The 17,823-nt window shown below is 31.6% G+C and overlaps 1 protein-coding gene across 3 annotated transcripts in view; it reads right to left on the bottom strand.

Moving 5' to 3' along the window:
- The window catches only part of LOC114331506 (corticotropin-releasing factor-binding protein), a 553,233-nt gene that overhangs the window by 172,162 nt on the left and 363,248 nt on the right, over positions 1-17,823 (bottom strand). For all 3 annotated transcript variants that reach the window (XM_050648639.1, XM_050648641.1, XM_050648640.1), the window contains one exon: positions 14,282-14,442. In XM_050648639.1, the coding sequence (XP_050504596.1) occupies positions 14,282-14,442 (161 nt within the window). The remainder of the gene's footprint in view (positions 1-14,281; positions 14,443-17,823) is intronic.

Raw genomic sequence — 17,823 nt, 5'->3', positions numbered from 1 at the left:
TGTGATAGCTCATTTGAAAGGGTATTTAATGCTCTATTAACTAGTATAAACAGCAACATAATTATTTATACAGTGTGTCCAAAAAATTTATTGAATTAAATTAATTGACACAAAAAGATGAATATATAGGTAATTTGTTTAATTCTAAATACATTTTACTGCTGCCAGAAAACAGAAAAATGTTATATGTGTTTAAAAAATAAACATTGATTTTCGCTTAAACGAAATGTTGAGTGGGAGCTTTAACATTGAATTTAAGATAAAAGCAATATTTATTTGTCAAATAGACATGTTTTCCTGTTTTCTGACAACAGTAAAAGGTATTTTGAATTAAATAAATTACATACATTCTTCTTTTTGTCTCAATTAATTTAAGTAAAAAAATTGTTTTGAACTCCCTGCATAAATAATTATTATGTTAATATTTATATTAGTGAATATAGAATTGAATACCTTTTCAAATGAGTTATCCCATGACCCCTATTTTCATTAAAAAATCATCGATTACGTCATCAAGCCCAGATGGATGACGCCACTAGTATGATATATATGCCAAAAAATTGTAATTTAAAAATAAGAATCGACCTGTTTCGGAATTTTTCTTTAAAGTCATCGGTTTACGAAATAATGAATTTATGCTTTACTCTATGGACGCATTGTATACTACCAATAATGGACATAATCATTAAATAAAAGAATTTTTTAAATCAATATTATTTTCAGTAAACTGTCAACTGCTTCTTCTTAAGTTTTTGGTATCCGACAGTCAGTTTTTGTTCAATTTCTACGTTACAAGTAGTTTAAGGGGTTAAACACGATCAATGTGCGACGTTGCCGTATGTATTTAATTGAAAACGTTTTAGTGGATTATTCTAAAAAGTTTATTTTAGCCGTCCTCTATTGGTACCTCTTTACACAATGTCAATGTTACCTAAAACTTTAGGAAGACCGTTAAAAGTTAAATTTTAGAGGCCCCTTAAATTTAACGGGTGTGTTACAGAATACACCCCGATATCCTATATTCTGTTTATTACCATATTATATGGTTTTATTTATTAAGGATGTAATTGAATCCGTTTATTTTAAGTTCTTCTTTTACCACAATAGCAGTACTTTACCCGTTTTGTTTAGGGAAAAACTCAAGTTTTGAGATTTCGTTGTTTTTTATTATTTTATTATTTTGGGTCTGTCTATTTGATTCAATAAAATTGTGTTTTGACTAGAAAAGTTTTGGGGTAATTCTGATTTTTTTCATTATATATGCATTTTGGGCTGCTGAATCCGAATATGAGGTTTGCCAACAAAATTTCTTGCCGGAACATTGAAAAAATCGCGAAAAAAGCGAAAAATTTCAGCTTTTTTCCGCTTTCTTGCTCAAATCTCGAAAACTATTAACTTTTAGTAAATGGTCTGTTAACAGAAATTAAAGTACTTCAAATAATCTACAAATATCACTATTTACTTTTTTTTCAGACGTGCCGTTCGGTCTAAAGTACAAGTTGAAAATTGCCAATTTTTAACGGTATCGGCAAAACCCACTTTTTACATTCCAAAAGTTTATTTTTGATTAGAATGGCATTTGATAAATTCCTCCTGTACAAATAATAAATGTTAGTTCATAGGTATGGTATGTCTCTTGTGACAGCTTCCATGAGTCCATTCCGTTCTAAGAGGCTGGGAATATATCTGCTTTTCCCTTAGAGCCACAGAAGCTCAGCCACAGATGGAGTCACAGTTTCAGTTGGTGTGAACATTTGCTTCGGATCTGTTACCTTGATTTCTCATAAACCTTGAGGTTTTGTTCTTTTAAAATGAATAAGTTGAACAGCTCCCTGACTTCCATAAACCTCAGGCGCGGGTTTCTTTTTTATCCGAGGAATTGATGGCTTAGGAGCTACTGCATGTTTTGGTCCAATAAAAGAAATGCCACATATGACGTGAAAAGTGTGGTATTCGTCGATTGTATGTACGTTAAAATCAGCGTTATCGTACACCTGCTGTGTAAATCACGGCAGGTCAATTTTCTGCGGATCGCCTGCGAATGCTGGCACTTCCAGGCGAACAGCTTCTGTATAGGATGAACAAAACCCCAAAGAGGAAACTACATCAACCTATTTTCTTGAGCCGTACTTTTTGTAAAGAAAATGGCCAATCCTGCAAGGAATGGTGAGACCAACTATCTGGGCCTTACTGCCGCTACAAGATTTTGAGCAAGCGCGTTGCTTATCTGGAAGTGTCAGAAATCGCAGGCGATCCGCAGAAAGTTTACCAGCCGTGCTTCAACAGGTGTACGAAAACGCTGATTGTAACCCTTTCTATGGCAGGCATTAATTTGCATGTTGGTTCCTCAATCCCAAAGGCTTTTTCATGTTTAGGGTCCCATTGCCTTATTATATACGTCGCATATAAATAAACAAATAAATGACCTAAACATGTTTTTTAATGAGTTTTTTTTAACCAACTTAAACGTTTTCTTTGCAAAAGTAATCATCAGAGAACAAAACCAACTTGAAAAAATGTAAAAAATAATGTAATATAAATTGACATTAAAAGTTTTCTTTTGTGTGGTACTCCTCATAACATGACACTACGCAAAGGTCGACTCCGCATCTTGCACACATGTATCTCGATTCGCTTCTTTTTTTTTTTCTGATCTTTCCTGTGACTACAAACGCTTCACCTTCTAGCATATAAGCGTTGCGTTGCCATGAGTGCTGTATATACCTAAAATATGTGAACAAATATATACGGCAATGGGTCCGCATGACCTGTCTTAGCTGCCAATATTTTGAGGCTTTGGCAACAATAATCTAACATTTTCGGACATATTTCTACGACATTGGGACACCAATGTATCTAAAATTTTATAAGCAATGCATATTTTTGGCTTTGGTAAATTGAGACCATAACACCTTGAACGTATATATACGGCGGCTGGGAATACAGCCCCACTTTTTCAAAAACATATATATGCAGCGTTGGGACAGAAAGTGTTAACGTACATACAATCGACGGATACCACACTTTTTACGTCATGGGTGGCATTTCTTGTATTGCACCAAAACATGCAACAGCTCCTAACCAATCCATTCCTCGGCTAAAAACTAAACCCGCACCTAAGGTTTCTGGAAGTCAGAGAGCTGTTCAACTAATACATTTTGAAAAGACAAAACCTCAAAGTTTATCAGAAATCAAGATCCAAAGGAAATGTTCACACCAACTGAAACTGTGACTCCACCTGTGCCTGATCTCCTGTGGCTCTAAGGGAAAAGCAGAGATATTCTCGGCATTTTAGGATGGAATGAATTCTTAGAAGCTGTGAGAAGAGACATATGATATTCATATTATAAACTAACATTTATTATTTGTACAGAAAACTAGGAGAAATTTATCAAATGACAGCATTGCAATAAAAACTAAAGTTTTGGTATGTAAAAGTGGGTTTTGCCGAGACCGTTAAAAATTGGCAATTTTCAACTTGCACTTTAGACCGACCGGTTCGTGCGAAAAAAAAAGTAAATAATGATATTTGTAGATAATATTAAGTTCTTTAGTTTCCATTAACAGGAAATTTACTAAAAGTTAATAGTTTTCGAGATTTGAGCAAAAAAGCGGAAAAAAGCTGAAATTTTTCGATTTTCTCGCGATTTTTCCAATCTTCCGGCAAGAAATTTTGTTCGCAAACCTCATATTCGGATTGTGCAGCCAAAATCCATATACAATGAAAGAAATAAGAACTACCCCAAAACTTTCCCACTAGGGAGCTCGTAGAGTACAAATTGACTGAATCAATTTTAAGATATGACTTTTAAATTATTATTCATTTAAAAAATATTTCATTAATGAATTCATATTAATTTCATTTCATAGTTACTACATTTAGGACCCCTTAATGAATATTAATTATATTCATTGACATAAATAGCCATAATCCGTAAACTTTTGTCCGTGTAATAAATAATCAACATCATCCCAGCAGAGTATATCATTCCAATTTAATAGCTCGTAATGATAATAAATATGATAGGGGTTGGTACATAATATTCATATTTTACCGAAAATAATAACTGTATAATAATTATGGGAACGGTTAACCAGGTTCCTCCAAATATGTTTAATTAAGCTATACATATCAAGTTTAATATTATGGATTTTAATGAAATATTATGTTTTATTAAACAGACATTGACATTGCTATAATTATTGGATATGGCATGACTGAAAACGATTGCCGTGTGATTTTGCCTACTAAACGTTGAACTTATGAAAACTGTGTATTTTATATTTATTACCAGAGAACGGCAGTTCTCGCCAGTGGCGCACACTTACACCACCCCTACACGCGACACTATACAGGGTGTCCAGAAACTCTACCGACAAACGAAGACAGGAGACTCCTCATATAATTTTAAGATATTTAAACCCAATTCATCTAGTCCAAATGCTTCCTAAGGGAGCTAGAGCTCTTTGAAGATAACGTCTTGTAATTAGTTTTTCTTAAATACCTCCAGAACGCTTCTATTTAGGAAAACAAAAATTGGTACACATATTTATCTTCCAGAGGTAAATAGAATTCATCCATTTCGAATTTCTAGTACCGGTCACAGGCTTCCGTTTTGGGTAGAGCAACGGTTATTTTATCGCATAACTTTTTTGTCCTTAACTTTTAAGCATGTTTGATACTGAATATTGTGATATATTCTAGTACTAAAAGATACTCCTGATTTAAGTCGGTAGGACACACCCTTTTCTAGAAAAATCGATTTAAAAATTTTTCGTTTTTAGAATTTGAAAAAAAATTGAAAATTTTTTTCAAAAAAACGCTGTTTTTTACTAACTTACAGCAAGAGTAACTTTTAGTATTAAAATACCTCACAATTAAATAATCTAATGTGAAAATCCTTAAAAATTAAAGACAAAAAAGTTATGCGATAAAATATCCTTTCACCTACCCAAAACGGACGCATATGACCGATACTAGAAATTCGCAATTAATGAAATCGATTCGTCTCTGGAATATAAATAAACGTAGCCGTTTTCGTTTTTCTAAATAGTTTTTTTTTTTAACTTTTTTTGGAAATTGAAAAAACGAAAAATTTTCAAATCGATTTTTCTAGAAAACGGTCTGTTCTACCGACTTAACCCAAGAGTAGCTTCTAGTACTAGCATTCCTCATAATTTAATAATCCAGCATCAAAAATGCTTAAAAGTTAAAGACATAAAAGTTATGCGATAAAATAACCGTTGCCCTACCCAAAACGGACGCCTATGACTGGTACTAAAAAGTCACAATAAATGTAATCGATTTATCTCTAGAAGATAAATATGCCTACAAATTTTCATTTTTCTAAATAAATGCGTTCTGGAGTTATTTAGGAAAAATTAATTAGAAGACGCCATTTTCAAAGAGCTCTAGCTCCCTTAGGAAGCATTTTCGGACTAGAAGAATTGGGTTAAAATGTCTAAAATTTATCTGAGGAATCTACTGTCTTCGTTTGTCGGTTCAGTTTCTGGACACCCTGTATATACACGAAATTTTCGATCTTCTAAATTTGACTTCATTGAAAATTGGGCCAACTTCCATCTTAAAGTTCAGGAAAAGACTCACCCATTCTTATGTCAAGCATCCATTTTGGTCCAAGGGTGTGGATTTTACGGCCTTCCTATTAAGGATCTGTTTTTCGTTCTCGTCCCCAAAACTCCCAAAAACTTCGAAAATTTAACTCCGACCTTTGCGGCTTCTAATAGAAGCGATCATTACTTTTCCAACGCATGTCTAATTTTAAAAATCGGTGTTACCGTTCAAAAGTTACCGAGCTCAGAAATATGAGTCAATTTTTATTTAAGAAAGGGAAAATGTTAGTGGATATGTATGTATGTATGTGTGTAGAAAAGTTAAACCGATCTGAATTTTTTTTGTGTTTGAAGAGGGTGTGAGGACCGATTCAGAACCGGTGTAGTTTGTGAGTTTTGACTACCCATAAGCCAGCTATAGGACTAGGCAAGTACAAAACGGCATATTTTTTGGCGGCATATATCTTCGGTTCAAGAAGAGACAGGAGAACAGGGAATACACCAAATCAATAGTGTTGAGTTAAGCTTTCAAATGGTGTCTAAGCTGTTAGGATCAGACATACACACGGCTCAGTATAGCCGAAAAACTGAAAAACTAAACTTTGAAAATTTTGGTTTTTCTACAATTACTAAAAATTTCAACCTACGAATTACGCCAGTAACTGAGCGTTTGTAGAAGGAGTCTAGACGAATCTAAAGGTGTATACCTTATATCCGAGAAAATTTGAATTTTTAAGGTATAGGCTTCATAAGTATGATCATCTCTATTTCTTATGGGAAAAACGGTTTTTCAAGCTTAATAATTCCTGTAATAGCTTCAGTTATCATACTTGACCCTAGATGCATAAGATACTACTTGTCAATACGTTTCAAACTCATGTTTAGTAAACAAAATCGGTTAAGCCGTTTAGAAGTTATTAAGCTACAAAATTATAATCCAATTAACGATTATTCTTTAAATGGTTTATGTAGTTGTACTGGTTACGACGCTAATTTGATCTGGCAACGGGCAATCCGAGTTCATTACCGGCCATCCCAATATTTTTGTTCAATCTATTTCGAATAGAATAAAAATCTAGTGTACATTCGATGGACACTAGATCATTTGGGAGATAATGCGACAAAGGCGACCATTTATAAAGCTTAACGTATAATCGAGAAACATTGCATTCAACTTCATACATTTAATTTAAAAATAACTTTGAAAAACTCCTGATACAAGAATAAAAAACGGCTAAACGCCGTAAAAATGAGTGGCGCATACAATATTCCAGCTACAAAAGATCTGATATGAATATTATGTGGCGCGAAAATGTATTTTCATTTGGACTCAAAACAAAATGCTAGTTTTATTTTAAAAGATTTTTTTATAATATTTGCTAAATTTGAAGTAAACGCGCCACAAAAGAGTTTCAAAATTCTAACCGTATCAAAGTTATTCTTTTGTGGCGCGTTTTACTTCAAATTGGGCAAATATTATTAAAAAATCTTTTAAAATAAAACTAGAATTTTGTTTTGCATCAAAATGAAAATACATTTTCGCGCCACGTAATATTCATATCAGATCTTTTGTAGCTAGAATATTGTATGCGCCACTCATGTTTACGGCGTTTAGCGGTTTTTTATTCTTGTAATATAGACACAATAAGTATCCATTATGGACTATCCATACGTCAATGAAGTGATGGATATAAATTATTGAAAAAATGGTTGCCAAACACCATTCTGTAGGTTTTTTAAAAGAATAAATTGCATTTTTTTAAAATTATGTATATTATGGTAGTTTTCGAATTATTATAATCATTTAAACAACTAAATTGTTTATAACAAAAATTTAAGTCACTTTCGACGCAAAGGCAAGTTTAAAATTCGAATTCCGCGGGCCAAATTACACAAGTCTACTCTGTGAAACTCCGTGGATTTTAATCCGCCACGAAACAACCCTAGCCCCTAGACTAATATACAGTATGTCAATTTAACTCTCCGTTAGTAGCGCGGTCTACAATTGTATACAACGCTCCTTTAAGTTTTCGCTAATTGCGGAAAACTGCACATACGCCCCCATCCCGCTTAGTAGCTGTCACTAATACTTTCAACTTACTCTTCAGTTTGCTAAACGCCGCCGATTTGTTTGCATTATTTTTTACCATTATTCAAAGAGCACTGGTCTACAAACGTAGACCGTTCGACTAAGCGCGTTTCAGTTTTTAGTTGTATATAATGTAAAGCTAATATGTAGCCTACTGTGTATATAGGGTGAGGCAGATAAAGGGCCTATGAGAAATATCTCGAGAACTAAAGGCAACAGAATCATGAACATTGGAATGAAGGGGTTTTGAAGAGTGATCTATTTAATGAAAATATTTTCATCTATTTTCTACTTCCCGTTATACCGGAAGTTGCTTATAACTTCGTTTTTTAAATGGGACACCCTGTATATTTTTACATTTTTTGATTTTCCTCGATGTCTCCTTTCTTAATGTATGAGGTTTTATATTATTATACAGGGTAGTTTAAAAGATAATTACGTGTTTTTATTAATTTCTTAACAAATTTCACACCCTGTAGAATTATAGTACTTTGACATCAAAAACTCTATTTACGTTCAGATTATTTTTAATCTAGTCTACTATTGTTAAACATTATTAGTATAGCTATATATTGAATTTTAGTATACAGGGTTGGTCAAAACAAGAAATGAATATTTTCTGAGTTTTCTTAAATGGAACACCCTGTATTTTAGTATTGTAATGAAATGATATTTCATGGTACTTTTTTATTTTATAAACATTCCCTATACTTAACTGCTTTAATTTGTGAGTTATTGGTGATTCAAGCCAAACATTAATTGCAACAAAAACTACGTGAAATTTTATTAGGTTGGCCTTGAAAATATTCTGTCACGAATAATTTTTTTGGAAATACATACATATTCCTCTAGACTGATCGTTAAAATTTCCCAATAATGGTTGAGCTATCAAAATACTTACGTAGTTAAGATTGTGTGTGCGATTAACAATTAAGCACAAATTAAAGCAGTTAGGTATAGGAAATGCTTAAGGAATAAAAAAGTAACATAAAATATCATTTCATTACAATACTAAAATACAGGGTGTCCCATTTAAGAAAACTCAGAAAATACTCATTCCAAGTTTCGGCCAACCCTGTATACTAAAATTCAACAATTACCTAGACTAATAATTTCTGACAATATTAGGCTATATTAAAAATCATTTGAACATAAATAATGTTTTTGATGTCAACAAACTACTCCAATTATACAGGGTGTGAAGGTTGCTACAAAATTAACAAAGAAACGTAATTATCTTTTAAACTACCCTGTATAACAATACAAAACCTCATATTTTAAGAAAGAAGACTTCAAGTAAAATCCAAAAATTTAAAAATTACAGGGTGTCCCATTTAAAAAAACGAAGTTATAAGCAACTTCCGGTATTACCGGAAGTAGCAAATAGATGAAAATATTTTAATTAAATAGATCACTCTTCAAAACCCCTTCATGCCAATTTTCATGAGTCTGTTGCCTTTAGTTCTCGAGATATTTCTAATAGGCCCTTTATCTGCCTCAACCTGTATAAAGCTAATAATATAAATGAAAAAGTTTCAAGAAGCGACTTCATTAAAAACTTAGCATGGGAACTAATAAACCGCAACTTGAATATGGGTCAACTATACCTTCCCTGCTAAGAGAACTTAGACGACGAGCTCGCGTACCGCTCGGAGTTCAAGAAGTTGTACCCCCTCCCCCTTAATATTCCAACAAATTACGTGGGACAATGTATTTGTGCACGAATTTGCAATCTATCAACAAGAAGGGCATGCCAAAGATGTGACAAATTTGCATGCAGGATCATCTCAGGAATATTTGCACTGAATGTTTGACGCACTAAAAATTTACCACTTTTACCATTTAATAGTTTTGTTTTTTTTTTAATTTTTTGTTCTGTTCTTTATTATTCATCCCTATTGGTCATTATTCTGTAAGTTTAAAGATAAAGAACATTTGTGTTTTTTACTAAATTGAGCTTATTTTTGTGATCATTTTCATTTACTTGCGAATAAAGACCGAAAAAATCATGGCCTCGTTTTTAATTTTACCACTGTCAAAATGAGAAGAGCCAAGGAACAAAACATATCTAATATCAAAGTACGGACATAAATAAACATGATATTAACCATTAATTTGCTAATTTTGTCAAAATCTATTGGTCTACAATCGTAGTCCGAGCGACTTGCTTGTCAGCAATAACCGCGCGCATAACGTAGGGTTAAAAAGGTGTCACCCTCCATAATTTGGTCCCCTTGCACAGTTTTAGAAAATCTCGAAATATGTAAAAACACGTCTAATTTATTGTTGAAGGGGACATTTTGCAGACCAATTTTCAATTAACCAGGGAGCAGTCCGCCGTTAGAAAAAATCTAACATTTTGTCCTTTTCCGTGATAACTCGGTGAACAATTTTGCAACATAACTTTCCACTCGCAAGTGCCTCGAAGAAGGGTGTAGTAAATCGTAGGTTTATTTTTTTTTTCTTCTTCTTCTTCTTCTTCTTGCGGAATTTATGGTTTTGGTGGGAACCAATTAGCTTTAATAATTGTTATAAATAATATTTCTAACCTAACAAGTAAATAAAAATATGTTGTACAATCGCATTTTAAATTCGCATTCGACCGATTACGTGACAGAAAAGAGCGTGATTTTTCCCGGGTTAAATTACATTAAACCTCTAGTGGGGGCGGACACAACTCCCAAAGTTTTTATTGGAAAGGGGGGTTGAGTGATACCTCATTCTAAAGATCGTTCAACAACCTTTTCAAAAATATCACAAACATTATACATATCTGTTATTTCTTTTCAGTACTCTTGGAAAATCAAGTGAAACCGTACAGTACCTAAGTATCAAGATTAGAACACTAACATTGGAGTATAGGAGTATTTTGTGTATTTTTTGGAGTATTTTTGGAAGAATCAAGTAAAACCGTAAAGATATTAATCATCGAGTTCAGAACTCGAAAACTGTTTAAGAGTATTGAGTCTAAGATTTTTCCAAACGTACAAAAAAAAATATAATTTATTCAATCACTTAACTCCCCTTTCCATTAAAGATTTTGGGGGATGTGTCTATCCCAGCTAGAGGGTTGAGGTAATTTAGTTTAAAACTGGTCTAAAAAATGTACCACTCAAAAAATAAATTTGACGTGTTTTTGCATATTTTTAGATTTTGTATTGGCTGTAAGTTTCGATGGAAGCGCTCTCTCGCGGTTTGAAACTTGTACTTTTCTGATAAAAATTGGTGTATGTGAAATATACAAAACGATTAAAATAGATATTTATCTAGAAAAACACAAATTATGAACTAAAATATTATTGTAACCTATTACTGAACGAATACACATAATTAATATCTAGTATAAGTAATTATGTCTGTTAATTTTATTCATTATAATTTTAACCCTTAAGCTCCTGGCGTTACATACAGCGTGTCTACTTAAGTTGAAAACATATGGGAAACTTTTTTATTATTAATTTTACGAAAAAGAGTTATTATTTATAAAAAGTTCTGCATGCCCCAAAACCTAAGATTCAATCATCAGATATCAAATTTTCTCAATATTATACGAGGTATGTCAAAAAATATGAATTTCGGGCAAGGGTAAAGTACCTTTATTTCTCTCAATATCGAAAATTCTTATAATAAAAAGTTGTTTGGAATTAAAAACTAAGATTAAGTATGCAATTACATGCTTCTAATTGAAAACAAATTTTTCTCAAATTTATGGATACCCAACATCGTTTTTAATTATTACAAATATGATAACTCTTTTATTATTCATTTTACGAAAGAAAGTTATTCTTTATAAAAAGATCGGCATGGTCTAAAATCTAAGACACAACCATGATATATCAACTTTTATTAATTTTATACGTGGTGTGTCAAAAAATATGAAATTCGCTCAAGATTATAGTACCTTTATATTTCACAATACTTCAATTAGAAGGATGTAATTGCATATTGAAACATAGTTTTTAATTATAAACAACTTTTTTTAATAATAATTTTCAATATTGTGAAAAATAAAAGTACTTTACTCTTGAGTGAAATTCATATTTTTTGACATACCTCGTATAAAATTAATAAAATATATCTGATAGTTGCATCTCCGGTCTTGTATCTCTTTTTGACATACCTCGTATAAAATTAATAAAATATGATATCTGATAGTTGCATCTCCGGTCTTAGGACATACAGAGCTTTTTATAAAGAACACCTTTCTTTCGTAAAAGTAATAATAAATGAGTTATCGTATGTGTAATAAATAAAAACGAAGTTAAGTATCAATAAATTTGAGAAAAATTTGGAAAATATTTTTTTCTGATTAGAAGCATGTAATTGCATATTTGATTTTAGTTTTTATTTCCAAACAACTTTTGATAATAAGAATTTTCGATATCGAGAGAAATAAAGGTACTTTACTCATGAACGAAATTCATATTTTTTGACATAGCTCGTATAATATTGAAAAAATTTGATATCTGATGATTGAATCTTAGGTTTTAGAGCATGCTGAACTTTTTATAAAGAATAACTTTTTTTCGTAAAATGAATAACAAAAAAGTTTCCCATATGTCTCCAACTTAAGTATATGTAACGCAAAAACCGCTAAAATCTTAAGCCTTAAATTCGGGAAGTGATTCTAATTTTAACTAGATGATTATGCAAGACTTTCAAGGGACACTTGTTTACTAGTATTCAGCAGTTAATTCGAGGATTTGATCTAATCTGTTTATTTAGTTGAGTGTTTTATGTGACGGTGTTTATTATTTATAAAAATTGAAGAAAATCTTCTGTGTAAAAGGTATATTTATTTAAAACCCCAATAAAGGGCTACATTAAAAGACAGAACGTTTTCGCTCTAAAGAGAGCATCATCAGTGTTCTATGCAAGCTCTACATGCTAAGCCACCAAAAATACATGGGATAAAACCCTTAAAACGCCGACCAGAAAACCTTTCTCTTTGTGAAGACAGAGAAATTAACTCAACCACCCACATACACGTGGTATAGTCATATCATGCTTTGAGGTATATCTTGTTTAAATTTCACCCATCGCCAGGGTATAATATATAACACGCCAATGTAAGACTTCTGGTCGGCCTTTTAAGGGTTTTAAACCATGTATTTTTGGTGGCTTATCATGTAGAGCTTGCTTAGAACACTGATGATGCTATCTTTAGAGCGAAAATGTTCTGTCTTTTAATGTAGCCCTTTATTGGGGTTTTAAATAAATATACCTTTTACACAGAAGATTTTCTTCAATTTTTGTAGTTAATGGTATACAGCCAGTTACAGAAAATTTTTCCTTATGGATTTTTATTATTTATGGTAAAAATGGATCTCAAGTTTGAGTAAGTATATTTTTACTATTCTTTTGGTAATATATTTTGTTTAAAGTGTTTTCAATTGAGAACAAAGTAATGCCTTTTCTTATTGATAATATAAATTCTTAGAAATTTTATCCTGGTTTTGTAAAAAATGCCTTTAATTTTTGGTGTTACATATATGTAGCGCTAGGAACATATGGAAGCAAAAATCGGAACTTTTGGAATTGTAACGTATTGTTTGTTCCAGAAAAAAGGTTTTCTCTTCAAGAAGTGCTGGAGATGATTGATGTCGTTGAAACTTTAGACGTTGATGCTATCTATATATAGGTACTGAAACCCCAGAATTTAATGTGCTTACAGACGAGGAGTTTGGTGATGACGAATATAGTGATTTTAACAGGCTGTCCGAGAGAATTCTAAGAGCACCTGTTGAACTTGTTTTACGAAATAGTGAAAGAGATTTTGAAATATATGATGATATTGACGAGGATCAGCCTTCCAAATCATCAGCAAAAGCTAAAAAACTAGTGAAAGGAAAGTTGAAGTTGATCTTATGGACCAGAATGTAGCTAGATACCAAGTAATAATTTGCTCTAAAAAATGATGGTGGTGTATACACTTATTAAATATTTTTGAAAAATCTGTCGAACGGTACCAGACACGACCCCCCAAGGAGGTGAGGAGGGGGGTTACTTTAAAATCTTAAATGGGAGCCCCCATTTTTTATTGCAGATTTGGATTCCTTGCGTAAAAATAAGTAACTTTTATTCTAGACATTTTTTGGAATTATGGATAGATGGCGCTATAATCTAAAAGAAACGATTGTTGGAAATGGAAAATTAAATTAAAAATGGAAAGTCCCCACTAAAATGGAAAATTTTACTTAACTTTTTTTGGTTTTAGGACCTACTCTTCACAACCCAATAGGTACCCAAAGCGCTCGAGTGACGGCACATTTAGCATACTTTGCTCCCATACCATTATAAAGTGTAAACCAATGGTAAAATACATCACTTGAGAAAGGCACTCTGCCCAATCAGCATTAGTGATAATAAATTAAAATACCTTTTGTGTTGAAAGTGTTGAAAACAAAAGTGTTCAGTGTTTTATTGTCAGATGAATAACTTCGATCAAGTAACGGTTGAATCAATCACTTATAAAATAAACAAATTGATATTTATATTTTATACTGTTTTAGAAAAAATTACTTCAAAATGATTAACATATTTCATAAGTAAACAAATATTATGATGGATTGATCTTTGATGTATCTGCAAAAGGAAAACAAAAATAAATCCTCTTACCGAAACAAGGCCGCCATTTTCGCAAGGTACATCCAGATAATTGAAACGGATTTCTATATTTTGATTCGGTTCTGCATAAATGTAAATACCGCAAGCTTGGCCATCCACTGATAGAGCTTTGTGGTAGAACTCACCCTCTTCTGACGTCATGTGTATACAATCTGAAATGTATAAAAAAAGAAAATTATTTAAAAATAAAAATTATTTGTAATAATTAATGTATAATTGTATAATTGTATAATTTCATATAAACAATGAACAAATTATTAATATGATGAAGAAAATCATTGGATAAATAAAACTATTCATTGAGTTAATAATTCAATTTATTATTTTTTATTGAATAGAGTTGCATTGCAATAACGTATATTATAATCATTACTTATTGAATACGTGTTTATAATATTAACAAAATTTTCATTGAATCAATGTAAAAAAATCAATGACTGGTGATCACTGCAATATTTTTTTCAGTGTGGGTTAAGGTCCAGGAATAACTTACTGCCCTGGACTATTTGAATTTGGAAAGGAATAACGTGTTATTACTCAAGAAGTATTAGTTATGTGAGACCCACTCAAGAAACATCGTCCGGTCATTGTCTGAATTGATAAATGTACAGTACATACAAGGATTTATACATAGCGGCTAACTAGGGGTAGGTTTAAATAATTATTGTCTTTTGGAAAGTTATTTCTAGAACTCGTCGTACGTTTAATTTGGTCAGACAAACTATATTTAATGTTTTATTAAGAGTTTATAAGAAATTGCGTTCTTTGTTCCACACAATATAAACTTATGTGCATAGAAATCGGCCCACTTAAAAATTTGGTCATTTTTGATGTCTCATATTTCCTAAACCTGTTGGCCGAATTAAGTTATTTTTTAACATGTTATAGCCTGATTCTTTAACAATATCGCTGTAATAACATTGTTGCTAAACAGGTAAATTTTCTTGTATACCGGGTGTACAAATCAAACTGTGTTTTTTTCTCAAAGTTCGCATCATCCTGTAAAATATTCTAGCATTTATAAAATACTGAAATTAAAACTCAACTATAGCCTCAGACTATATATTTATTTATTGCTCTAAAACCGGTTGAGATATGCAAATAAAATTTGGTAGGTTTTAAGAGATAGTTATTGTCGTTTTTTTTACATAAAATTAAGAATTCTATATTCACCATTAGCGTGCATACGGGTAATATTATGATCGGTCATAATGGTGAATATAAGATTCTTAATTGTATGTCAAAAAATCCGCAATAACTATCTCTTAACACCTACCAAACTTCATTTGCATATCTCATCTGGTTTTAGAGCAGTATATAAATCGTCAGTTTGTAAGAAAAACTTCAACATCCCGTATCATGGAAACGAAACATTTTCAAACATACGTTTATATAGCAAACTGTCATTATATTTTCATGCAGAACTACCCCTTAAAGTTTGTCGTACTTATTTAGAAACAACGTGTATTGATGAAGAACCTGTCTAGTTGTTAAAATACCTAATTTTTTTATTATTAAACATAAACGAATGAGTCAAAAAACAGAATATTAAGAAAACCTGAAACTTTAGTTGGATTTTAATTTTAGTATTTCATAAATGCTAGAATATTTCAAAGGGTGATGCGAAATTTGGGAAAAAAACACAGTTTGATTCGTACACCCGTTTTACAATTAAAGCCTACCTGTTTAGCAACAGTATTATTACAGCGATATTGTTAAAGAATCAGGCTATAATCTATTGAAAAAATCACTTAAATCGGCCAACAGGTTTAGGAAATATAAGACCTCAAAAATGAGTTGGCCGATTTTTCGGTAAAATAATAAATTATGCAAAAGAAAACAACCTATATAAACCAACAAGTTCCTTAAAAACAGAAAAGAGAAGATGGCCCTAGCAAAGCCTTAATGGGGCAACAAGGAATAAAATAGGCTATATTTATATTACGCAACGACAGAAACCTAATATTAAGTTCAGTAGTATTAAATACGATAAACATAGGCAGCAATATCAGAATGCTAATAACACGAATAAATATCAACAACAAGACAAGAAGAAAACTTGTAAACGCCACGCAAAAGGCAATAAATAAAGTCAAAGATTCAAACCTTGAAATCCTAAATTAAACAACGAATAGTATAATATCAGTGGCAAAAGAATCGATCCACAATAAAACAGAATAAATTTAAAAACTCAGCAAATAAATTACAATATTTAATAAGAAAAGAGACAACAGCTTTTGTAAGACAGAACAGTTAATATAACAGAAATAACAGAAATCCACAAAACAATTTAAAAAAATGTGGGGTAGACATAAGGAAAGATACAATAATATAGCTGAACGGAATACTACAAGAAATCAAAAATATATGAGAATGAAAGATGAAATCATGCGAAGGTAGAAATATAATAATTTTAAAACTAATTAATATTGACAACGAGGAAATTTCAGAAATTCAAAAAAGAACGATCATGAAAGAAAAACAATTACAAAAAAAAATTTATGAATCAAAAGCAAAACAAGGTAAAGGCGAAAAACATCGAAAAATAGTAAAACGTATTGGATCTGACGATATGTTAGGTATAAGAGCTTCGACTGAAGACAGAATATAATAGTATTAGAGATGATAAAGTATGAAGGACAACACATCATATAAATGATAAACATTATATTTAACCAATCTATAGATAAGTGAAGTACCCAGAGCTTGATTAAATTCTTTAATAATACACAATGATAATATACTGATATTTAACAAGGGAATCAGATATACATGAGATGAAAAAACTGTAGACCCACTAGCCTATTATCAGTCTTTTATAAGTTGTTTGTCAAGAAAACTACATTGTGACTAACAAAAAAATAAACCGGACAGTTATCAGCCTCGGAAATAGGCAGGATTTAGAAAAGGTTATAGCACGGTAGATCATAAAATACAATTAATATGAACGCTGACCGAAAAACAAAACGAATAAAATATAGCACTCTGGATAGCTATGGCAGAATACGAGAAGGCATTAGACTCCACAGAAATTTAGGCAATCTCTAATGCCTTAAGCAACAAAAGAAATGATAACCAATATACAAAAATCATTAAGTATATACGCATGACAATGCAATATCACAAGTTAAAACGGAAAAGATAAAACTACAGTTAAGGGACAGACAAGGAGATTCAATCTCACCCAAAATATTTACCGTAGTTTTAGATATGTTTCGTGCTTCACAATGAGCAAAAAAGGAGTGTCGAAAGACAGTGAAAACCTAAACCATCTGAGACTTGCTTATGTTGTTGCACTAATGGCAAAAGACAGAGAAGCATTGCAGGAAATATAATAAAAAATAAATACAGAATACAGAATATGGCAAAAAACTAAATATCTTACAAACAAATCTTTCGATATAAATAAGGACTGAGCTCTGGACTATAATAATATTGAAAATGTCGAGTCGTATATAATATACTGAGGACAAAAAATCGAACGTTCAAAGCTTATCCTAAAGGCTGATTTAAATAGACGATGTAGTTTAGCA

This window comes from Diabrotica virgifera, chromosome 4 (genome assembly GCF_917563875.1).
Source record: "Diabrotica virgifera virgifera chromosome 4, PGI_DIABVI_V3a".
In the NCBI taxonomy this organism is placed as follows: Eukaryota; Metazoa; Arthropoda; class Insecta; order Coleoptera; family Chrysomelidae; genus Diabrotica; species Diabrotica virgifera.
Note: the sequence above shows the minus strand (reverse complement) of the source record. Positions and strands in the feature narration are given on the sequence as shown.